This window comes from Leuresthes tenuis, unplaced genomic scaffold (assembly GCF_036924035.1).
Source record: "Leuresthes tenuis unplaced genomic scaffold, fLeuTen1.0.hap1 SCAF_22, whole genome shotgun sequence".
NCBI lineage: Eukaryota > Metazoa > Chordata > Actinopteri > Atheriniformes > Atherinopsidae > Leuresthes > Leuresthes tenuis.
Genome location: NW_027325376.1, coordinates 7,865,816 through 7,890,819, shown reverse-complemented (window position 1 = coordinate 7,890,819; position 25,004 = coordinate 7,865,816). Strand labels below are relative to the sequence as shown.

The following is a 25,004-nucleotide window of genomic DNA, read 5'->3' as shown; positions in this document are numbered from 1 at the left end:
CAAGTTAAAGACAGAGGTAAAGAGAAGAAATGGAAAAATAAGAGGTAAGCAGTAGAAAGGACTTTCAGAGAGGAGTATATGAAGGAATACAAAAGAAGTCTGATCCACAGAGATGCTTTAATGTGGGTGCAAATTGCAATTTTGTGTGGGTTTGTGTGCAGCCAGACAAGCATATGAAGATGTGTGCAATATTCACTTTACTGTGTCTAATGGGGCTGAGGGATGAGGTTGTTAATATGAACACATCTACAGACTGTAACCCCTGTTTAATTACAGCCCTGGCATACTAAAGAAGCAAGCATAATAATAAAATAAAAGAATCTCGATTAAAACCGCATGTTTGGCCTCAGCCCCCCACCCATCCGCCCCCCATCAGTTCAGCTGATGACTGCTTTTTCCTTCTCCCCCTGATTCCACTCTCTTCCTTGGGAGAATTGGGCCGGTGGTATTTTGGCTGTGAAGAGGAAACCATCGGACGGCAGGGGCATGAATATTCCAAATGACTAATGTTGCACATGCTTATTTTTGACATATCTGGCTTCCTCGGGGAAATAAAACACTTCTAATGCAGGGGGACCATCTGTTATCTGTTGCTGGTGTTTCAGAGCAGGCAGATTCGGCGCGCGCACACACAAATACGCACAGACACACACGCAGGAACGCAGGCAGACAGATCGACACATTTTCACTCAGCGGGACGCAAACGTAGACAGTGAGACTCATGCGCACGCACATGTACTAACAGCAGAATCTGTTGGGAGCATTGCACAGCAGACACGCTCTTAACTCCTATACAAACTGTACCCTCCTCTTTTTTTAATTCAGTGTTTGTCAAATGTGCTGTAAATCTTAGGCTGCATGTGACAGGGAATGCTCTCACTTTTTATGCTCACCGTAAAATACCTGGGCCTGTCTCCTGGCAGCAGATGGAGCGGGATAATATGCTGGTGGTGAGAAGGGGGAATAAACTAGCTGCATAAACACAAAACATAGAAAACAGCCCTCTGCAACAGCCACACATTAAGAGCAGTCTCCCTTAGATGTGTTCAAAGTGACGGCTACAGGAACAGGTTCAGGAGGCAGGGTAAACAAAGCTCTCGTGCATTGATAATACGTTTGTTATATTCAGACATCCAAGCTTCTGGGAATGCAATAATGCTTCTGTTCAAACATTAAAATGTTTGGATAGCTGAATTTCTTTCAGTGCCTGAGCTATAACATTTTCATAGTAATATCATGCATCATATAACTTGTTAACAGCCGGTGAATCTAGAGTGATGTGTTTGTATAAATTCAAACTTACTATAATCAAATTGGGAAACTTTGATTAATAAAGCAGTTAAATGTGCTGTGTTAAGAATATCAACACTGGCATTCGCATGCAGAACAAATGTAGTATAAATGTAACACCATGGAAGGCAAGCAATGCAAATATTGGTTGAAGAAGCATTCAGAGCCTTTGCTTAACTACGGAAAAGTAACCAATACAGCAACGTAAAAATACTCAATTACAGGTAAAACAGCAATGTGTCAATGTGATTATCATGTCATTTCAGTAGGTTTTGTTGCAGTTCCTGGGAGTGGAAATACTTCAGATCTAAAGGGTCGTGATAAAAGTAGGAGAAGAGGAGAAAAAAAAGATTCACATTTTTCATCACTTCTTCTCAAATATTTTATTTTTTGTGCCAAAATGTTGGATCAGTGTTAAAGGTTTGCTATCCCTTGTTTAATGTGTTGCACTTTTAAAAGCTTGTGATGTCATCTTTTGTGTCAAATTATGTTGGTTAAAGCAACTGGTAAAAATGATTGTTGTCCAAATGCTGCATCTGTGAAAGGATGAAGATGAAGAAGCATATGAACAAAAACCTCAAAATTACTGTGGCGTACAGTATAGGGCTTAAAATACCAATAATTATTTGCTACCTACTGTCAAAAAGCAGTTAAAATTTGTGTACTTTCCCCCTGCCATCTCTACCATCTGCTCTAATATACTGTATTTAAAAACTAGTTAATAGATCTGAAATAATTACTGAAATAACACCCATTCAGACTACATGTGGACCAGCAGTCACTCATTTTACAAATTTGACATCTGTGTTTTTACCTTGGTTGTACTTTCATAAAATAGCTGCTAAGTCGCTAAGTTGGCAGCAATGAGGGGAAGTTGGAAGAAGTCTGGAGCTCATCTCGTTTCTGACAAATACAGGAAAAGGCAGAGGTGGGGCTGTGCAGTGCATGAGCAGAAATACGTGGACTGGCAAGGCTTAACTGGGAAACATGCACAGTAGCGTCAGATCGCTATAAAAAGTCAATTGTCACCCAGTACTAGTACAGGATTTGAATAAATGAGCTTAGTTACTTTACACCAACAAATATGAACCATTAAATGCACTAATACACTTCCGCCCCCTCAGATAAATGTGCAGAAGAAGTGCCCTTGAAAAATTTACCAGAGCTTTTTTTTTTTTAGATATATACAAATAAAGCACTTTGTCAGACCAGCATTTCATTTATCACAATGACCAATCACAATCAAATATGAAACTCACATATATCTGAATAATTTCCATAAGCTAATCAGAGGACGATATTGTACATTGTCAAAGGAGTCATGCCTGTTCTGTTGTGAGAATAATGACTGAAACTGTTGCTGGAAGTTTCTTCCAAATTAGCCACGGTTAGCCACTGAAGGCACCCAAGCCTCTAAGCTTTACTGTTAGGGGGATATACATATTTGTACACACAAACAGACATATGTGCGCACATAGTCCTGAAATATAACTGGATCTTTATTGCTATTGTGAGAATAGAATGGACAGGTTTTAAATGCGGGGTCAAACAATCAGTGGGTGTCAAGAGGATAGAGGTAATAACTTACCTTTTTCAGCTGCCTTTACATGAGGATCTTCACTCACAAGACTGCCTGGGGCGCCATGTGTGTCTTTGATCTACAAGCAGAGAGGGTGAGAAAACAAGGTCAAAGATCTGTACACTCAGAAGACCTTGGGTATCACCTGCAATATTGTATAAAGTGACAACAAAGCTGTGTGGATGCAAGAGCATGTGAGAGACAGAGAAAGTGATTTTAAGAGATCATTTCAGCTCAAGTCCATGACTCTAATATGCGCCTCCCAGCAGACACCGACAACACTTGATGCTTCAAAAATACAAGGCATTTCTTGCTGTGCTCTAGGAGGCTCCCAGATGCCTGTGCGAGACAGTTTAATGATGAAAGACAACACGCCTGGATGCTTATGTTGTTTTAGGTCACAGGGGAAAATACGGCAAAGCCAAAACAACGTCAGGTCTTTAATTTTCTTTTAAAGGTGCCACATTCATTTAGAAAGGTTTAAGTCCCACACTGGATCCGCACCTTGTGGTAGCTATGGAAGATAATCACCTCTCAAGAAGAAATATTGACTGCTAAGCTGGAGCGGCAAAATACCTATATACTTAATCACAAAGTATTGATGTTTATCTTTTGCCTGGAACCTAGTTAGAAAACTGGGTTATTTCAGTTAAGATGTGCCATCTTGCTGATGATTGTAGGCGTTATGTATTAAAGAAAGCAATAAAACAAAGCACAACATTCTATTATAACATTCATGAAACTGAGAGACTAAGCATGACACAAGTGCTACATATGGGATAGAAGAAATATGGGATCTGATTTGATGAGTTGTCACTTGCTGCATGCTGTCATTTTCTCCTTCATTGGAAACCAGACTGTAAACTCAACTGTGAAAGTGAGAGGTGTTGCCAAATGCAATGTGACTCACCACCTCTGTGGAGAACAAAAACCTGCTTAAGCTCACTGTGACTTTCCGTGCTGTATTTGCAGTTCAGAACATTTTTCGACAGGCTGGACTCAACACAAATGAGGAAGCTGTCAAGCAAGAAACTGAAAAGAACTAAAAAATAAACACAACAAAGAAAGCATGTCGCTGAGTTACTCTGACAAGCATTCTAAAGCAATAACATGCAACTGTTCTAGCATAAATAACAGCTTCAGAGTCATTTCAATGCCACACTGGCATGTCATAGCACGCCTGTGCAGCGACACCGCCGGTGGTGGTGGTGTGTAGCTCCGTGTGAGCGGGTGCAATGCATCGCCCAAAACACTGAGAGCGGACCGTGGCACATTACAACTGCTGTGAACACAAGGCCCTGCAGCAGCAGTGGACTGACATAACCTGCTCAGGCTGCTCAGATTGAAGAGAAAGACTCGTGCAAGGAAGCAGAAAAGATGCAAGCCGATGAAGCAAAACGCGACTGGCTTAGTTCTGACCAACTTTTGACCGGTTCCGGTCACAAGTGAATGCAGAAGAGTAGATGGAAAAACTTTGCTCTCTCTCAGCAAGCGACTAATTGTCGCCCAGTTCACATGTGCTGGGCTTTAGACACAAATTAAACACCACGTATCAAGGGGAAAAAGAACTAAACAGCTCACTTTACAAGCACTATCACTTTCTTCATTACAGAACTGTCCTGTTTGTGGATATAAATGACTCATTCTGAAGTAATGAAAAGACACTGGTTCTTATTTTCAAGTTCCAAAGAACCTTTATGGACTAATGTGCGACTTACCTAAGGAAATTAATCAGCTAAAGCGTTGATGAATCTATGATTTGCTATTGAGTTTTTTCCTCATAGAAACTTATTTTGTCTCTCATAAAAAAGACTAGATCATCTATCAATGAACAAACCTACTATTAAACATATAAACAAACTGAGGAGAATAGAATTATCCAGATGTACACGTGTCCTGTATCGTTGCATTTAACGTGCAGCCTGGTGGGCCATAGGGTTTGTTTCTCAGAATCATTTGGGCAGTTCCTGGTGGAAACGGTTTGGAAAAAGACTTAGCAGATGATAGGATGTCTATCAAAGTCACAAGTGAATTTCAACCAATCAGATAAACCAAGAGGAATGTGATAGAACCAGTAAGTGAATAGAAGCCACCCCCTGTGATCATTTCCGCACCAAAAACCCATCTGTAGATTCTCTCTTGATAGTGAATCTCACAAGAATCCAACTGCTTTAAACAGTACTTTAATCCATGGCTGTAACAAAGTTCATTTAGGTTCTACAAGTTTTAATCAATGCTCAAGTCAGCCAATTTCTAGCTGCCAGCCAGACATTGTGTCAGAAAAGAGCATCTGCATCAAGAGGGTTCCTGGTTCGAATCCCAGCTGGAGCCTCTCTCTGAGGAGTTTGCATGTTCTCCCCTTGGGTCCTTTCTGGGTTTTCTGGCTTCCTCTCACTGAACAAAAACATGCACGTTAGGTGAATTGGAGACTCTAAATTGGAGTGAGTGTGAGTGTGAGTGAAAGTGACGCTTGTTTTGTATTCAGGGTGGATCCTTCCTCTACCCTGGCAGCTAGCACAGGCTTCAGCCCCCTTGTGGCTCTGAATTGGATGAAGTGGGTAAAAGAAAACGGATGGATGGACGCGTTCAAGTGAACTGGACTGGTTAGAATTACAAATGAACATAGGAAAAGAAAGAGGAATAATATCATCTAAATTCTCTTGCTGGGATGTGTGATATATGTAACCTTAAAAAAAAAAAAAACATTAAGCGTGGTATTGTAAAATAATATCCAGTAGCCAATCTGAAGTGACAATAGTTAAGGCTCATCTAACAACAACAGCTTCCCGGCTCACATTTTCACACTAGAGAGGCAAAAATAATGGAAGCGTCACTTCAAGTGCATGTCTTTAGTCTACCCATCTTTTCATGTTCATACCATTCCCCGGTTCTTGTTTGTGTCTGTCAACGAGACACTGGCAGAGTAAAGCCTTGAAGCAGCCGTACAGGCCGCTTTCGGAAATCAGCCGGCACAAGGAAACAGAAGCTTGCTCTTGAAAAATGTCTGCCTTTGAAGGATCTTTATTTGCCATTCCCCAGATGCCAGGGACATGTGTAACTGCTTAGACATACAATGGGTGCACCATGGGTATTTGTCCATCGAGAACCGGGCCCAGTAAATGAAAGGAGAGACACACATGCCCAGGAAGCGGCTAATTAATTGACAAGTAGATATTTCTGAATTTATAATCATCAAACAGACTTCATTTTGTTCCCCCACCACCATCCTTGCCAACCCCTCTTCCCAGGCGACTTACTTAGGAGACTTATCTTATAAATACAGCCCTAATCAAAATAAATGACTAAGACCTCTAAGGGAGTTGAAGGCTATACACATTTACATCAGAGGAACTGATGCAATTTAAATAGCCGCCTGTGCAGCACTGACTTAAGGTTCAAATCACAGAGAGCACCAACTTATGTAATACTTCCAGTCCTTTTTTGTTGTTGTTGTTGCTCAGTTTGGCAGACCTACATTCATGACAGCCAAGTAGGAGAGACACAGCCTCCTTCTATGAGAGTATTATGCTGAATTCCCACATCTCAGTTGGTGTTGGTGTGTTTACAGAATTTTCTTAATATCAAAAGTGTCACATGCTACTTGTTTTAGTGCACGTTGCATGTGTGTGTCCTCTGCATTTGTGCACATCTGTGCTGTAAAGCCTGTTATCCTCATGTTTAATACTTAGTATTCATCCTCCAGGTTTGTACAGGGTACACATGTCTTATAAAAATGAAACAGTGACTGATTTTAACAGCTTCTGCAGGCTCTGTGAGCCACCGACTGTTTTATAGCTGGTCGGTGATGTCTGGCTGCAGAGAGGAGTGCTGATATATGGATCATAAAGTTTCACTTTGATGGATATGTTACTGCCACAAAGCACTATACAACAGATTGCAAAGACTATGTAGCCACAACTCTCGGGGCCCAACGGCTCTCTGTTCATTTAAAGTTACGCTGTAACATATATTTAATGCACTGGCTTCAGCTGTACCAAAGTCAAATTTAGGTTTTATGTTTAGACTGCACTCTCTGTGGTTTAACGTGTATTTCTGCAGAGGAACAGAGATTAAAAGTAAATGTGGAGACAGCACAATGTTTGCAGAGCTCAGAGGATCTCTTCTACCACATGACACAGTTGCTAATGCAAACTGAACCTGACCGAGACATTTTCGGAGGCCTCTGCTGAGTTTAATGTTTGGGCAGGAGAGCAGAGTGGAAGCATGATGTGGACCCTGCATAGACTCAGAAAAGACACAGTTCTCCTACATCGCCTATAAATTCAGATGCTGTGATTCCTGCCAGAGGAAGCCCTCTAACAAGACCTTCAAGAAAGAGTATTTTCTGATTTGCCAATAACAAGGGTAAGTTCACAGAAAAAAAAAAAAAAAATCCAAAGGTGGGCATATTCAACATTGGACACCTTCACATGTCAGAACACTCAACACACTCTCCATCCAAGGACAAGGTTGCACACCAAAGTCTTTTGGCATCCTTGTGGCTGTACAAACTTAAAGATGTATTGATTATTTTGCAGGTAATACAGTACAGCTAAATATCCCAGCTGACTATTGCTGATTATCTCCAAGATGAGCAACACAGAGACCATTTTCAATTTGTGTCAATTTAAAGACGACCGTGAAATCAAAGCACATCATTTTTCTGGTGATACACACGGATTTCCGTGTAAAATACTCAGATCCTGCGTTAACAAATCTCCTTCCTAAACATTGCTTCACACCTGGCACCTCTGGTAAATTGGCAAAACTGGCAATGGTGCATCTTGCCATCATCAAAAAAAAACTACGAAAAGCTGCTCAAGGAGCTTTACAAAGAGCCTACGGCACAGATTTAGCCATCATAATCCCCAACTCTCAGACACCCGCAGGATGGACTGGAACAAACCCAATCCACCAAGGGCCCATCCTGCGACGCACGGAACCCAAGCGTTGCAAACGCCCCGGTGCGAAACAACAAAGCGAGACACCCCCCAACAACAACAAAAATCTGTCTGTTTCTCCATCCAGTTTGTTTAACTTTGCCATGTTTGAGAATCTAATGCTGGCAGCATTTAAGATTAGATCAAGGCAGCACAGACAGTGTGTGGTAGTCTAAGTGTGCATATGTGCGCCTGAGAGACGGCGTGTGTCCTCTGTGAGAGGTAAAATAATGACAGGCGAGAATGGATGGCTGGTGATGCTGTGAGGAGGAAAGCGCCACATATTTTGGGCCTCAGGCTGGGCAGCTGCGAGAAAGTTCTTCTTTCTTATCCCCCCTTCCCTTGGTTCCCTCCGCGGCTCCTTCCTCCTCTTCCCCCACCACCTCCTCATCTGCGACGCTGTTCAAACAGAGGACAAAGATACCCCGAGTAGTTTTCTTTTTCCGATTCCATACAAGGCTGCTGGCACTTTCCTCTTCTGTATCTCTAGCTCGCAGCCACAGGGGTGTCAGATTGAGTCATTTTGGTTTTAAGGAGTCAGTGTTATGAATCATTTCAATGTTTTTATTCGAACAAAAATAATTACGTGCGCAAGTGGCACATTCACGGACACATTTGACTTTGTTTGGACAAAAAATATATATATTTTGTGGCCCCCCCTTCTGTGGCCTCCATACTTGATGAGCGTAAGAGCCCATTAAAGTTGTTTAATATTAAAAGGTTACCGCATTTCTCCACATTTACACATGCAAAGTGGATGGCGACCAGCAGCGAGAAAAATGGCAGCTTGCGTGACAGTGTCACACTTTCAGGTCATGCCAGTTGGCTTCTCCCATGTGCGACAGCGGTGAGATCCAGACAGAGCAGCGTCAAGAAAGTGCAAGAGCAGAAACAGAGAACACTGAAGATTGCAGCCAAGGACTAACACTTTAACATCAAACGAACCTTGTCACAACCGAGTAAAGGAGCCACCCCTTTTAACTGTGACACCAGTCAGCTGCACGTCACATGGAGCGAGGTGCGGCGGAAAGTCAGGCAAGCATAGTGTTTATTAAATAAAAGAGCAAGGAGGGAGTTGTGATACAGCAGCGGCAGCAAAGAGCAGTGTTGTCAAATGTTCATAAACAGCACAGGAAGACATCCCTCCATGAAATTGAATGTTGGGGGTTGAGAAGTGTATCTTCCAGTGTCAGTAAAGACCATCACTGAAGCTTGAACATGACAAATGAGATATCGAGAGGCTGACATCGAGGTTTGAGTGGCAGTAAAATAAACAGCAAAAGTGATTAGTCAGAGGTCTGGGTTTATGATTTATAGCATTAAAGCTAATTTCTGTGATGTGAAGGGGGGGGGGGTGATTCTGTGGTATCAAGAGAACAGCGAGTGCCTTAATGATAAATAATAAACATGTTACACTTTCCCGCTGATCGTGTAAACATCAAAACTGGCAAAAGAGGCGCAGTTAAGTTTCAGTCCGATTGTGGCATTCTGTGCTGTAAATGTTGCAGTCTGTTAAGGAACTGATTTGTATCCATATGTCGGCATTTTAACTAACACCATCAGATGGATCAGCAGAAGTTCTGTAGTCGTACTAAAATTTAAAGAAGCAGCTAAATGAACAGCAGCCAGACTCTCGGCAAGGAGTCTGTGACAGAAGGGAAACAGGTTGGTAAAAAGGAGTAGGATTGTCAGGAAGACAGACCAAAAAGAAAGGCTGTCTCCTCGCAGACGCTGGCGACTGGTTCTCTCACTCCTCGACACAGTGAAACTTAGGCAATGTACCCTATGAAATATTCACCAAAGTTGTTTTTGCTTAAAAAGGAATGGTGTGAGGGGGAGGGGATCAAAATGTGCTGCGATAGATATATGGAGAGTCCCCCAAATGCTCTGGATGTCAGGTTTGCTTAAGGCCTCTGTACAAGGGTGTGACAGGAGGAACAGCAGGTGGTCCATTAAATCTTCACAGAAATGCAGGCAGAGCAGCACATCAATCTCCACAGCCGAAGCACCCTGTCCCAAAAATACCCAATTCTTTCAGTTCTTCTTTTAGTTGGTGCTATTATCGTGTGCAAGTTACACACCTAATTCATTAGTTTCAACCAGGGAACACACCTAAACTTAATAAACTGTATAATCAAACTAACTAAACTAACTGTTTATATTCATTTAGAATGATCATCTTTATCAAATATCACCACCGTCCAAGGCAGAGTGAGCCGATCTCACAGGACACTGATGAGAAAAAGGGGACATTTAAAATAGAGACTCATAGAACGGAAAGAATCAAATCAAAGGAATTTTTTTTCATTGTAACATTATTTATAGTCGTTTACTTTAACTAAGGCCAGTCGCGACCTAGCAACCCTGAGGATACGACAGGTTATACTCATATTAACATCAGCGTAAAGACAAATAATTAGTTCCAAGAGAAAGACTTTTGACAATCCATTCATTTGCTTCCCATACAGACAGCTCTGCCACGGCCATTGTATTTGTGACGGCCTCCGTTGCCAGGATGTGCATTATGTAGTAAGCATGGTGCGGAGTGTGGCATGAAAACACGCCATTAGCCACAGTAGCTACTGTGTAAGGCTTCAGTCTTAACACAATAACACCCAGTCCCTTTGTATCTGTGTGAAAAGGTCACATCTGTCGCCAGTCTTAATGTAGCACATTCTGTAACACATTCTTCTCCTGATCAGCAGTTTTGATTACACCATCTCAGGAAAATGAAAGACTGGTCCTACTTATAACTGAATGGTGACATGGCTGGAGGATAGCTGTGGCAGAGACGCTTGATTACAACACTGAACGTAAGAATCTAAGACGTATAGAAACTAAAAAGCCTCGGGGTGCTTCACAACCTCTTGTCATACAAGTGTCTCTCTGATGTTTAAGTGCCATACACACGCCGGCAGCGTCCAATAGCAAAGCAGCTTTATAAAAACGGCTATCACTTCACAGCTTATTTTTAGCTGTTTTGCATATAACAAGGACTACATCAACTTCATCACACCAGCTGAAATCAAAAGAATTTTCTCACATCACCGATCTGTTAAACTGTTAAAATAGCATCAGCGGCACTGATTTTTAATCAACCCTCTTGCAAACCTCTCTTTACCAAACCTCCTACCCTGCAACATTTATGAAGGCTGAAAAAAAAACAAAAAAAGACACACTTTAAAACATTCATACATCCACCCTCTATACCCACTTCAGGGTCCAAATCAGGGACGTGGGACACTGGAGCCTATCCCAGCTGCCATTGGGCGAGAGGCAAGGTACACCTGGGACAGCTCGCCAGTCCATCACAGTGCCACACAGAGACAAACAACCATGCAAACTCGCAATTTATAGTCACCAATCCATCAGGGAGAACAGGCAAACTCCACAGAGAAAGGCCCCAACCAAGATTTGAACCAGCAACTTCCTTGCTGTGACGCGACAGTGCTAACCACGTTCACAAAGAACGAACACTGAAATACTGAAATACTTAAATGTAATTGTTAAACACAAATAAAACTCCAAAACTATTTGTTACGAAGTCATGACATTTCGTTCCTGGCCTTTATGTTTGGCTTGTTTTGCCTCTTCTTGTTATATTGATATAGCAGAATTTGAACTTAAGGTTTGTTTTTGTGCAACAGGACCTCCAATTAGGTCCGCAAGCTAAGGCGGACACAAATGAAAAATGAAGAATAAATCCTAAAAGCCGTTTCAGAAAATGTCTTCAAGGTGCAGTCCATGCTGCACAGGTAGGCTAGCTTAAGGACGTCAGACTTCTGCTTGTACAAACGAGTCAGTCGCTGTGTAAGGTCAACCTTAAACGGTGTCTATGTTCCTTTCGGAACATAGAACTTAAGATGTTTTCTATGTGTTACAAGAAAAATCATGAGCAGAATCCACCATTAACACTAACACCTACAGTCTCAGAGAGGTGAGCTCTGACTACTGGCTGAAAGGAGCTTTAGAATTAATTTGCATATGCTGTGAAAAACCAATCAAAGTGAGAAGTTACGAAGCCATGAAAAAGAGAATAATGAGGATGGTCCACCTGGTTGTGATGTCACAAAGTCAGGTTCCATCAAAGATACAAGAGAGAAACACAATTATGAATAAATTTGGTTTTCGCACAGATTCTGTTTGCAAAAAATAAATGGAAATAAACTGAAATACATAAATAAGTGAAAAATATGTATATCGATAAGAAAATATGAATAAAAATTATCACCAAGTTGGAGGTCTGGAGCACATTGCTGCGGAGAAAAAGTACGTAGCACTTAGAACACTAAGGGCAACATGGCATGCCGCAAAGTTGTGGATTACAGTCATTTCATGAGAATTAAAAATTGTAAGAGGAATTGAAATTTGATTAATCATGCAGTCCCAATGCAATCTATCATTTCTGGGCAGCAGCTTTGCAAATTTGACCTAAAACAGTTTGTTTTTGCAGCTGAATTATTAATAAAGTCTGACGCTGTTCCAGCCGTTTATTCAGGAGACACATGTCCCTTAATGGGTAAATTACTTTTTTTTTTTTTTTTCATATTTTCTCTCTTTCTTGCTCTTATTCACACAGGGTCGCAACAGCCAGCAAAGGGCTCCCTGACCTTGCTTTTCTCCTTCTTAACAGCCGGCAAAAAGCCCTCGGTCAGCCACAAGCAGCCTCCTAATATGGTTATGTTTCTAAGATTGGTGAAAGTGACAGAAGGCGCATAAATTCCCAGTCCCATACTTTCACTTGCATGTGACCTTATATAATTAGCTTCTTCCTCTTGAGAATAAGTCTCTGGTTCATATACTTGTGGCAGAATTAACCCCACTGTTAGATTTGACAATTTCATCGGGTAGAAGAGACGGGGCAGGCAGTTCATCTGCTGGCAGGCGGAGATATAGGTGGGTCCATATAACATCTCTAATAAATCTCCACATAATACCTCCACATTCATAGATTTCAATTTATTGTGCAAAGAAATAGGTGCTGGGACTTTAAATACAGGCTGAAATCTGTCCATAGCTATGTCGCCACCACCAAACAAAGAAAGACATCTGTCTTGTCCAAGCCTTCAAGTTTCTTATTTGTTGTTGAATATTTTCCAAGTTATTCTATTGATGCATTAAGCCAGCTGGTATACTTGAATATGAAAGAAAAGTGCTTTTGTTCGAACCCAAAATAGGATTAAAAAATCCTGAAAATGTACTTTTTGTGCAGTAGTAGAAAAGGTTTCATTTCCCCACATTGTAAAAACTAACAAAATCATTCTGTTTTTGGTCCATATGTATTTCAATAGTGTTTTCATTAAAAGACGGGGTACAGGAGTTCGCCTTATGAGTCACATTCTGTGATGGAACAACACCAAGATAAGCCAGGCGCACAGTGAAATCTAATCTGAAGCCCTGTGATATGTTTTTTCTTTTTTTGCCCATGGAAATGACTGGCTTCTTATTGGCAGAGTGGGTTATTTGTGCAGATTCTCGCTGTGGCTTAGTGAAGGGACTCAATCACTGCTGCCCAGCGATAGGCCTCACTTTCGTCCTCCCCCTCCTCTCATCTTTTTATCTGGAGGAGCGGAAATGAAAGGATGGTATCGGGTGCTCTCCCCATCCACGGTTCAGGAGATGGAGAGGCACGAAGATTTTCTTTCAGGCCTTGGCTGTCAGATGAAAAACATATAAACCCGTGCTTTGACACAAATGTGCTGGCGGTTTAGAAATTCTAGGTGAGTGCAAACTTGACAAAAAGAGAGAATTATGAAGTAATTTGTGTTGTGACAGCTACGTTTACAACCCAGGAATAATCAAGCCTTTGCACATTAAGTTAAAGGAAAACAAAGTTTCCTCACTCTGTGCTTATTGTTTTCTAACTGCTCTCAGAGGTTAGTGCACACAGCCAGAGAAGACACCAATGATTCGCTTCAGTTGTTCACGTATGTAGCCAGTTTTAGCAAGTTAGTTGTTAACCTGCTGGTGGGAATAAGCGTTAGGCATAGGTCAAAGCGAAATGACAGATTTTTGAATATGTCTGTATTCTACAAAAGCTTTGTCACATTATCTATTCAGTTTGTGAATTCCAGTACAATTGCTTCATTCATTGGATCACTGCAAGAGATAAACTTTTTTTCCGGCACACGACTTCGGCTAACTTCGGCGTGAAAATTCACACCGTTCTTCACACGGTCTTCATTAACCTTTAAAGGGATGGGAATGGTGGAGAACAAATTTATTAAATGTGTCAAGGTGAAATCATGCTTCTCCAAAAATTGACAGAAATATGGCTAAGTGATGGCTGCAGAGACCAAGATGAACCAAGCCTCCAAATAGTACCAACCTGTCATAGAACTCAGCTTATCAACTGAAATTATTTAGCTTAGATAATAGCATCTGGATTTCAGCACGAGGCCATAATGTTCCATGTTTGCCACCTTAGTTAAAAGTACGAGCAAGCTAACATTCGCTAACAAGCACTAAAGTAAGAATGTGGGTTGGTGTGTCATTCATTTTACATGGATTTGGTCACAAACTGAGCAAATAGATCTATTCTATAATAACAGCTCCAGATGAAAAGAGACACTAGCATAGAAACACGTTTCCTTATTGTATTTCACACTTTTCTGATCAAACTAACCAAAGAATTAACAGATAGAACATGAACAGTTGATCCTCTGAACTTTGGACCTTACCTTGACACGGTCTCCTCTTGTCAGAACGTCAAAGAGCGTGTGCCGAAACCTGGTGAGATCCATTTGATGGTCTCCTCCCAACAAAGCCTGGGGATGAAAGCGGCGTCATTTGCAAAAACTTTTGCAGACCGAACCTTAAAAATACTTTCATATCATTCAATTGTCGCAGCGTACATATTCCATAAGCAAAAGAAGTAAATAAATCATTGGTCCGAGCATAACGACTCGTTTAACAAGAACCCAACATGAGGGTTTGGTTTTTTTCCTTCTATTGTAAATGTTTAATTCATCCAGATACATTAAGTGCACCGCAAATATGCACATCCTCCGAAAACATGTACACAATCTGACACACATCCAGTGCCTGCTGTTCCCACAGGAACGGGTTTATAAAATGTTCATTACATAACTAATAATAAACAGCACATCATCCATCTCCCATTCACCTCGCCTCCCAATAATCCCCACGGCCATATCTGCTCATCTGTTCAAGTCACCCTCTCATTAAATCAGCTTTTACAGCCATACAGAAGAAGTTTAAGCATATAAAAGTCAAATGCCATTCATCAAGAAGAACGTTTAGGTTATCCAGATACACACGGCATGCCTTAATTCACCGGAGGACAAACGCATCATTCCTTCTATCTCGATAAACACAAGCTCCAGCAGGGAGAAAGAAATTGACAAGCAAATTAATCTGCCGCCTTTTGCCAGCTGAAATGGAAGTCAGTGAGGCGGCGAATACCAGTGAATGCCCATCAGTCACAGGACCTTCTGCAATGCATGAAAAAAAAAAAAGTCTTGACCCTGCTACACATCTGGAGGTAAAGGATGGTGACGGAGGTGTGGAAGTTGGTGCAGCTTTCAATATTCATTCATCAGAAACAGTGTCACCTGGAAGCCATTTTGGCAGGGATGTGTCACAGCTGACGCTGACCTTTACATACAACGCAACAACCGAGCTCAGCTAATAGACACAACCATGGATTCGGACAACTGGACTGAAAGGCAGATGTGCTGAATCATCTCGGGCGTGAATGCCATAAGGTTCCTCTGTGCTGAGGAAGCCTTTTCAGAGCTAAGTTGAAACACGTTCGTTGCAGAGAAAATTAGCCGAAAAAGAGTTTTGCTTGAGGCCAAAGTTGATCACTGCTTTTAGGGGATTATGTTTTCTCACTTTTTGTTACCGCTTATGCGCTTTTACTCATTAGACAGACGAGGCTAACAGACTGATGAATATCAATTGATATATAATTCACAGGTAAATGAATGACAAATACATCAGGAGAGATGTTATTTAAGGTATGTTTTCATCTTGCTCGTCTAAATCAGAACCATAACAGCAGTGATTACATTTCAGTGCCTTAAATAGAGGCTCTAAATGACTCATGTTGCTGAAATTAAGCAGCGGTACACATTTAAGGTGTATCCCAACTGCAATTTTGAAGAGATTGAACTCCCTACATGAAAACTCCACACCAGCTCAAAAAAACAAGCCCTAAACTTCATGCAGGCGAGCTAACACAAGGGCTAATAAAACAGTATGCAAAGAAATTTCCTTACAAGAGAGAAAAGATCAAATAACATGGTTACATACTGAGCTATGTTATTTGATAGATCCAGCTAGTCCCAGAAGCACAGTTCAACAAATACTACTTATATCTACCTGGTATGAGAATATTGGGTTTCAAGTCAGAGTTATGAAATGTATCGCCTTGCAAATATGTGGAAGGAGCACAAACAAGAGGATGAGACATCTATTAGCATGAACCCACACAAGTGAAAATATTATCACTCCCACACAGGATTAATACATGAGCACAGACTGGATGAAAACAGCAGACACTCTTAGCCTTTGGGTCTGAAAAGTGGAAACAATATGGAAACACCTGAATGTGCTTTCTTTTTAACGCCCATTGGGGGGGGAACTACTAAATCAAATTTAATCTCACAGTAAAGTAAACCATTTACTCCACTTGGTACATCGTTCACTCATAATCTCAATAAAGATTAAACCCACTGTAAAATTTACGTGATTGAAGCATGAAAGTTGACAGGAGCCACGAGCCATAATTTAAAGGGAATATCTAGTAAATTTGGTGCAAGAACTTATATGAAGGTTTGGTCAGTAATAGAGTTTTTCCTATGACATTTGCATATTTATGATAACTAACTCAAGTATCCCGAGTTTGTTTGGAGAGTAAATTGTGCACATTTAACACTACACATCTGCAAGATACAATATGGTCGCGACTTAAGAGGCTGTGTTGGGGCAAATGTACCAGGATGGCCTTGATTTAGGGGCCTTAAATAGAACCTCGTCTATTGTATTTACGTACATTATTTACGTCCTCCAAAAGCATACGGTCTGAGTTCGCTTGTCCCCCTACTAGTGGACTTCTTGAGCAAAAGGTTAGGAGCAAGTATATCCTCAGTTTCAGATAAAAGTAGAACTGCATATCCAGCCATGCCTTGTCCATATAATTCTCAGCACATTCATTCATGTGATATCCACTGGCCATTAGCCCCTCATGAATAATTAATAGACTCCCGCTCCATCTTGCACTGCAAGTTGTATCCTCTTGCGCACGCTGGCTTACGTCCGCGTTTGCAGTTAGAAGTTGTCTTTGTAGTGTGTTCACAAGCAATTACTTTCCGTGATGCTGCCAACATACGGAGACACAGCAGGGGGGGGCTGCTTTAACTGCTTGTACTTGACGTTAGTTTGGTGTATAAGGGCCCTTAATGGCAAATATGTGCTCAAGGGTGTGTACATGCAAGAGTGGACAATGGACTGCTTTGTAGAGCTGGTATTACTTTCATCATTTTTCCTCATCTGAGCATCATTGTCACTTAACTTGGGCTTTTATTCTTTGCTCTGTCACACACACAGATAGCAAAAAAAAAAAAAAAGCACTATTGATCCTCTTTCTAACCCTTTGACAGACAAAACCTTGACCTAAATAATAGAAATCAGAGGTAGATTTCCCAAGGTACACCCAAGAACACTGTTCAACTTCACCGACACTGAAGGGTAAGGATACATTCACTCCCCTGAGTCGTGTGGTCAAATTTGAAGCCCAGCTGGATTTGACTGACACATTCTCTGGTAATTTCAGCTATGCCCCAATGGAAAAAGTGAGAGTGGAATCTCTACTTTAATTCAGTGATTAGAGATTATTCAGGCACATTGAATGATTACATCGCAATGCTCTGTGAGATTGCACCATTATTCTACCACAGTTGAGGAAAAGGAATGCAGAAATAAGCATATTTTGTGCCAAACAAAGTAAGATGGCCAAAAAAAAGATACAAATAGATAAAAAATGTCACTTTCGAATTTTCACTCTTCAATCGAAGAAAATTAAATGAGAATTGAGGGGGAATGACACCAGACAACAGAGAAAAGTGATTGCAGGCTCTATGCTGACAGCTGAATGAAATGTAACTAATACGGTGGAGATTTTTAAAAAGCTAAATGCTTATTTAGAGTAATTGTGACTAAAGCATCAATTGATACAGCTGAAGCTGATAAGCCATATAATCATCTTGCAATGTACCAGGCTGACTAGGCCACCTGAGGCAAAGTAATTATGTAAAGGCTAATCAAACTTAATACTCTGAAAGCCTTTTGGCTAATTTCACTTAGATCTGCTGCTGAGAAATAATCTTATACAGAAATACTAACATAAATGAGCCAACAGTTTGCTCCTACCACTTTTATTTGTTTATTAAATCCTAGCTTTTATGTCCACGCTAATGTAGAGTATTTAACTTTAAGTCACAATTTGATTTGATGTTACAAGACTCTGATAGGAACTGAGTTTCCATTTATTCAGCTCAGGATACATTAACTGAGACGTTGTCAAAACAAGCTGAATTGTGTATCCAACTTTATCTGAATAATGAAGTCTGAAATACTTAAAGACGAAATACGTCAATAAGAAGCTGTCGCATCCATGTTATCCCACTTTGTACCACTAGGTGGGTCATGAGTCACTACTATCAGTAAAATACAAAGAAAAATAAGAAAAAGATGAAGACAAAAATGAATATCATGTATAAACTGGCAGCAAAAGGAGCATAAAGATGAGTAGAAGTTAGTAAGTAATTAGTAATTACAAGCAAGCAAACATTATAACAACTCCCCACCTCAAAGAAAACTTATTCAGCAGCAATAACAAAAATAAATAAAAACAAGAGTAATAAATAGTGGTGTTACTTTTCTGCACTAGAGACAGCTTTTAGGCAGTAAAGGACTGATAGTAAAGAGCTTGTACTGTAAAAAGCTTGTACTGTAAAAAAGCACACTTTAAAATTCAATTATGTCCCGCCCACTAAAACTGGACTTTTAAAATGCATTTAAACATGGTAGTTTTTAAAAAAACGACCAAAAACGTTTTAAATCATGCTTTGCATAACCAGACTAATACACCCATTATTATATGGTTGGCAATCGAATCACCCCTGCAGGTATATGTTCAACTTGACTGAATAGGCCAAAGAGCTCTGTACATGCAACAAAGTTCCACCACTTTGCAGCTTTTTGTAACAACAGTGAAGTGTAAGTGTGTATAATTATTATGTGAACTTGTGGCCACTTAAAGCACTTCCGGACTGTTGCTCTGCTCTAATGAAATCCTGATTTTACAACTGCGGCGTCATCTGACAAAATAATCATTCAAGCAACTTAAAGACAACGTCAGTCCGGTGAATTGGGTCTTACTTACATATATGATGATCCCCCACAGAGAAAGTTGAATGTTTTCTCATAATGTGCCTCACACACTCCGGTCAATAATATGATTCCACCCCCTGTGAAACAAGGAATGTGGTCCAGTTGAAAGGTCGTGTTGAGCTGTCCGCGGTGCTCAACTCAACTGTGCACGTAACATGTTGTTGCTAAAATGCAAAGGCAGCTAGTGTGTCAGACTTTTACACATTATTTTGGACTTGTGAGAAAGACAAATGTCCCTCCAGGCTTACCGTAGTGTAGGCAGACTTTTGCCCGAGTTTATGAGTGTTGCATTTCAAATAAACAAAAGACTCCGCCCCCTTGTGGTGAGGACAAAAGCCACAAAATCCTCCTTTAAAGCTACTGAACATTACTCTTCGTCACCCCGTGTGTGTGTCAGCAGTTATTCAACAGCACTAACTCGTTATCGTGAGTCCAGAAATAAACCAGGAATATTTCCAGCAAAGTTCACTTTAATGATATAAAAACTAGGTGTTTCTGGAAGATTCTTTCATCATATTAATGAACACTGCCTCTTAAGATTAAAAGCAAGAAAACAGACAGTTGGATCAATATACAGCATGGCATCAGTCTATATTTTCCCCAGTATCTGAGCCCGGGGAACATTTCATAAAGGCCATAGGGTTGGCTTATCATGGAGCTAAATGCCAATGTAATTATTAGTGTCTGGAGATAGTGGAAAGGGAAGCACATCCTGCGGCAGTACACCATATTTAATTAATAAATGTCACTCTGTAGAGGGAGTGAGGGGAGTGCGTGAGAGAAGAGAAGGAAGCAGCGAGAGAAGGAGCAAGAGTGACAACAATACTGATCCTGACTTAAGTGCACAAGCACATCCGGTACATGTAGAAATGCACTATAGAACAAAACACAGGAGACCAAGATTACACAAGCATGCAAACATGAGTCAGATCAGGTCCTTAAATTAACCATTTGTTATAAAATGTGCAACAACAAGGACACAGGGCAGAAAAAAATGTAGTAAGAGTCATTCTGTACATACCCATTTTTTTTAAATATTCCTGAAGTATCCAAGTAGTCTGTCTGGATATTTGCAGTCTGGCCAAACCAGTAACATATTCTTCTGCACATGCTGTGATATTTGCATGCATGAGGCAGAGAACGACTTCCTGTCTAGAGTTTTTTTTTTTTTATATGACAATGGACAAAGGACCTGCTAACACCTGCTAACATCCGACTTATGAGTGCAATGGGAAAGTGTTTAATCGACACTCAGTCCCATTCAGTGTAAAGCCACCTCTTCACGTTGTCGTGGTTACAGACTGTCCCCAGGGAGTCAGTTTCTTGACCAGTTCTGAATACACTGTAGATTGCAGAGCACTGAGGCTGAACATGCTACTACTGGCAATGGGAAAGTATGAACTGACCTGTTTTAGCATAAAACACGCTGCTTTTGGCGTAAAAACGGCATAGTATAAGTAAGTGTGTCTTTGCATGAAAGGCTTGCATGCAGTTTTACTCAGTCAACAAAGATCTGAGTGGTCACTTTGACTGTTCATGGTCCAGGGTTTCCCACAAATACAAAATATTTAGGTGGGCCACTTACTGCTTCCCAAATATATTCAACAACCCGTTTGAATATCTACCAAATGCCCATCGACCAAATAAGTTGAAGCTTTTTGAAGGTAAGGGTTCCCTTTGCCATTTGGTAAATGTGAAGCACATTTGGGGTCTTGTTTTTAAGGTTATAAGAAAAACAAAACATCTCTTACTTTTTATCATTACACAAAAGATATGCTGTTCCCTAACAAAGGCAGATTGAAGGTTTTCCATAGAGCATGTATCAGCAAAATGGATGACAATGGAGCATCTAAAGCATTAGTCAGGGTCTTTTCATGCTATATTCAGGCAAAAAATAGTGTTTGGTTAAGGTTTGGAAAAGATTGTTTTGGTTTAATACAGAGAACGCCAGGAGAGAGAGAAAACAAGTTCACGATTTTAACTAATGTGCCTTTGTAGTTCAAACCGACCGGGGGATCCAAACTCTTTTTAGGTGTCAAGTTCTCTACTCTGACAGCCACCATCCACCAAGACCTCCAATTAATCTGCATGCAGACGCTCTGTAATGCAGCACTTCCTGCTGTGAAAGAAGGAATTGCCAGAAAACATCATTCAAGTGCTTTTCCCACCCCAGTGCTTTTAGGAGAATTTTTTTTTTTAAACTGGCATCGTCAGTATTTCCAGAAGTCAGGAATGAAATAGATATTATTAAAATGCCATTCTCAGGAGAAAAAGGAGGAAAGCTCTCTAATTAGGGAATTCTGCTTCTCTCTTGCTTCCACATGTATGGTGTGATTGACAGCTTCATTAATTAGCCAGCTAAGACTTTAAAGAATGGTGGAAGAATGGCTATGAGCTCTGTGTGGAATATTACAGGAGCAGGCAATTTAGCTCAATTTTTAATCATAAAAAGAAACTGAAGGAATGTTTGAATATTTGAATCTGGCATACAGGGGCAGAGACAAGCCGGCATTCGCGTATCTGACCACAGACAGGACCCCAAATCTGAATAATGCACCATGCAATATGTTCACCTTAGAGTAGTAAAATTCAAATATCTTTCACATTGCAATTTTTGCTATTATTTTTTATGTTGTTGCTACCATCTGTTGCATTGGAAGTTTGGTCAAAATGTATGAATTTGAATCAGTATGATCATTCTCTGCTAAGACCTGCCCCTGCCTAACATTTTTAGATGTAATCTGGAGTCTCGTTACAGCTGGTCGTTGCATGAACTCGCTGCTAGCAGGTCCAACGTGGTGCATTCAAAACCCAACGAAAACTACAGCTTGTTCTTCACCTGAATAGGAAAAAAAAGGAATAATTCAAAATCTGCAAAAACAAAAGGTGGAAGAACTACATGAGACTGAGTTTGGGTGGCCCGGCTTTATTTTTAGTGGGCTGAGAGTGCTTATTCTTAAAACCTGACTCCACTCAAAGGCATTTCATACAGCTTTGTTGACTTCTTTTTTTTCTTTTAAATAAATCCTTTTTATTCAAGATATTTTCTGCTTGAGTTTCACTGAACTCAGATGCTTTTGTTATCAAATGTTTTGATTTGAAGCTTGCAAAGCACCTTAGTTCTGAAAAGTTCTGACACTTTAACTGATGTGTCACAGTTGGACCAAACTTTGAGGAAAGAGAGGTGCACAGTCATGCATGGTTACTGCTGCTCAGTAACAGAAATCTGAGTCTGGTCTCACTTTGGTGGAGGTCAGAGGTTTCAGATGTCGCGTCTCTTTGCTTTTCCTGCTGTCAGGGAGTATGAACACAGTGAGCAGCTTGTCACACGGGACGCAAGCTCCCATGATGCCCCCGTGCTTCTCTTTCGCTCCTTGCCCCCCTCAATCACAACCACAAATCTTGGAGTGCTACTTGAGTCATGACTACACCTGGGACCCTCTCGCCTCGCTGTCATTGGATCAGCTGCTGACTCTAACACCACATCCTCTATCTTTTGTTCTCTGCCCACATATCAACTCTGAACTGCCTGGAGAGCAGAAAAGAAGTTGAAGCAAGCAGTGACAAAAAAAAGAAATTGATCAAGGTCTGAAAGCTGCAGAAAAAGATGTCTCTAAATGTTTCTTATGCAACCATTTCAATCCCTCTCACACATTTTTCTGAAGGCGACACTCCTCGGCAAACAGAAGTGGGTATTCTTGTTTGGAAACAATAGCAGGCGTGCTTCTGAGGCAACTGTTAAGCTATGCCAAAGCAGATGCTTTTTTTTCTCTCGCCAATCAATTTAACACCTACACCTCCCCTCTCCTCCTTCATGCTGGCTTTGGCTCATCAGTTTTAAATGGCACAAGGCATTCTTGCATTGTTCTTTTGACTCACTCAGAGAACAAGAAACGTCTCAGCTGAAGTAACAGCCCTATCAAGTCTTAATCACCAGTAGGTTGGGTCAGCACAGACAGAGAGTTAAAAACACCGCTACATGTTATAAAAACCATCGCAGTGTGCGAGAACTCAATTATATTTCTTAGAAATGGTGAAAATAGGATGAGGATTTGGAAATACTTTGTGCCCCTTCTGAATCTTGTGCTAGACAGAACTGCAAGGGAAAAAGCCATCTGTGTCTGACTCTTATCCCTGGCTTCTCCAGAGCCTGGATGAGCCTGAGCCAGCAAATGTCAGTCGGATAAAGAGCAAGCCTGACAGACAGACACAGGAGTTTTGTCATTCTGTATGTCATCCCTTTTGCTAGCAAGCCCAATCTTTACCAGTCTTAAAAGCCCAGAGATGATGGGGGGAAAGGAAACATTCTCAGGGTGAACGTCAGGTTGTGTAACTCCTCCATGCGCCAGGATAGCTGAAACGCTGAGGACACGCACTATTCTGGTGCCCCTCCGGCCTTTGAGAGCTTTCATTATTGTCTTATGTGCTGTACAACGGGATCACCATGGAAACACAAAACACATAAACAATTTCCCCACAAACGAGATGAGGCTCCACAACAAGATGTTCCTTAAGGAGCCAGAGGTCTGTCCAGTATCACAGGACATTTGATGTGACTTGATATTTAGAAAAAAATACTTAAAAGTGCAGTTTATCTGCAAACAGATGCGTTTTAGGATGATCATCAACAGGATTTATGTTAGACAAGACAAAAAACAGTGACATTGAGTAAATAAGTGCACTGCATCATAATTCAATAATTCCCTTCAAACAGAAAAGTACTATGAAAAGATAATCTTATCAAACTATTATCTGTAATTCTGCTGCAAAAGTTCATGGACCAAAAGAAAATGTAATGAGAAACAGACATATGAAAAGAGAGAGAAGTATCAGAAAATCGCATTGGTCCTCGCAGTGGCTGCAGAAATATACTGCGCTTAGTGGAAGTCGCATTTTAATGATCTCTAAACATTAAATCTCTAAAGCTAATTTGACCTTTTAAAGCTCTATGTAAGAAATCAGGCGGACAAGACATTCTTTGGGCTTTATCCTGCGAGTACTCTTATGCAAAGTGTGGGTGACGTCTGACTGACACCAGATGTAGTCGATGTAGCACTTCAAAGACAGACATTACCAATAGCGCGGCTCCATGCTCACGTGCACTACCGACTCCGGTAGTGCACGTGCTGTGGGGCAGAGCAGGGCCTTGACGCTGCTCGCACCACATATTGTTTGGGGTCAGAATGTTCTGTGTCAAGATGATGCCGAAGACGTTGCGGCAATCTCAGACACAGTGGTGCCGGGCAGAGATTGGGCTTTGGCCACGTACGCACGGGATGATATCAGGAAGTACAAGAGGATCTCACAAACCGTGGTTGGGAATTTCCGTTTGGGGAAAGGTGTGACACATTTACGCCTGGGAACACTGCACCTGACGGGACTTTTACAACCACCATGAATAAAATCAAAGACCTGATGGATGAGCTGAAGAATAATGCTGGCAGGAGTGACTGGTCGTACGGTGGACTGGATGGGCATTGGGTAGCTATGGCATTTGAGGTGGGACTATCTGTATTGGTGATACTGATAGTGATCTCCCTATTTGTATGTTGCATCATACCCATTCTGAGAAGGTGGTTTCTGGAGTTGGTGTTCAGACAGAGGGCAGAAGCAGTTAGACTGGAGCTGACCCTACAAGACCTGATCTGAGGACCAACGCACGGAAGGACTCTGGTTGCCAGGGAACTGTTCAGAAAAATTCTTTCCCAATGTTAAGAACCAAATATAGCCCAGATAGGGAGAAGAGGTGGTAAAGACCTCTTTCACGGATTTGAAGT

General features: G+C 41.1%; 1 protein-coding gene across 3 annotated transcripts in view; it reads right to left on the bottom strand.

Moving 5' to 3' along the window:
* The window catches only part of LOC140282137 (glucosidase 2 subunit beta-like), a 118,764-nt gene that overhangs the window by 66,209 nt on the left and 27,551 nt on the right, over positions 1-25,004 (bottom strand). For 2 of the 3 annotated variants that reach the window (XM_072376717.1, XM_072376718.1), the window contains exons 9-10: positions 14,490-14,576; positions 2,879-2,948 (exon numbers count right to left, since the gene is read on the bottom strand). In XM_072376717.1, the coding sequence (XP_072232818.1) occupies positions 2,879-2,948; positions 14,490-14,576 (157 nt within the window). The remainder of the gene's footprint in view (positions 1-2,878; positions 2,949-14,489; positions 14,577-25,004) is intronic. The other variant, XM_072376719.1, reaches the window with a different exon arrangement.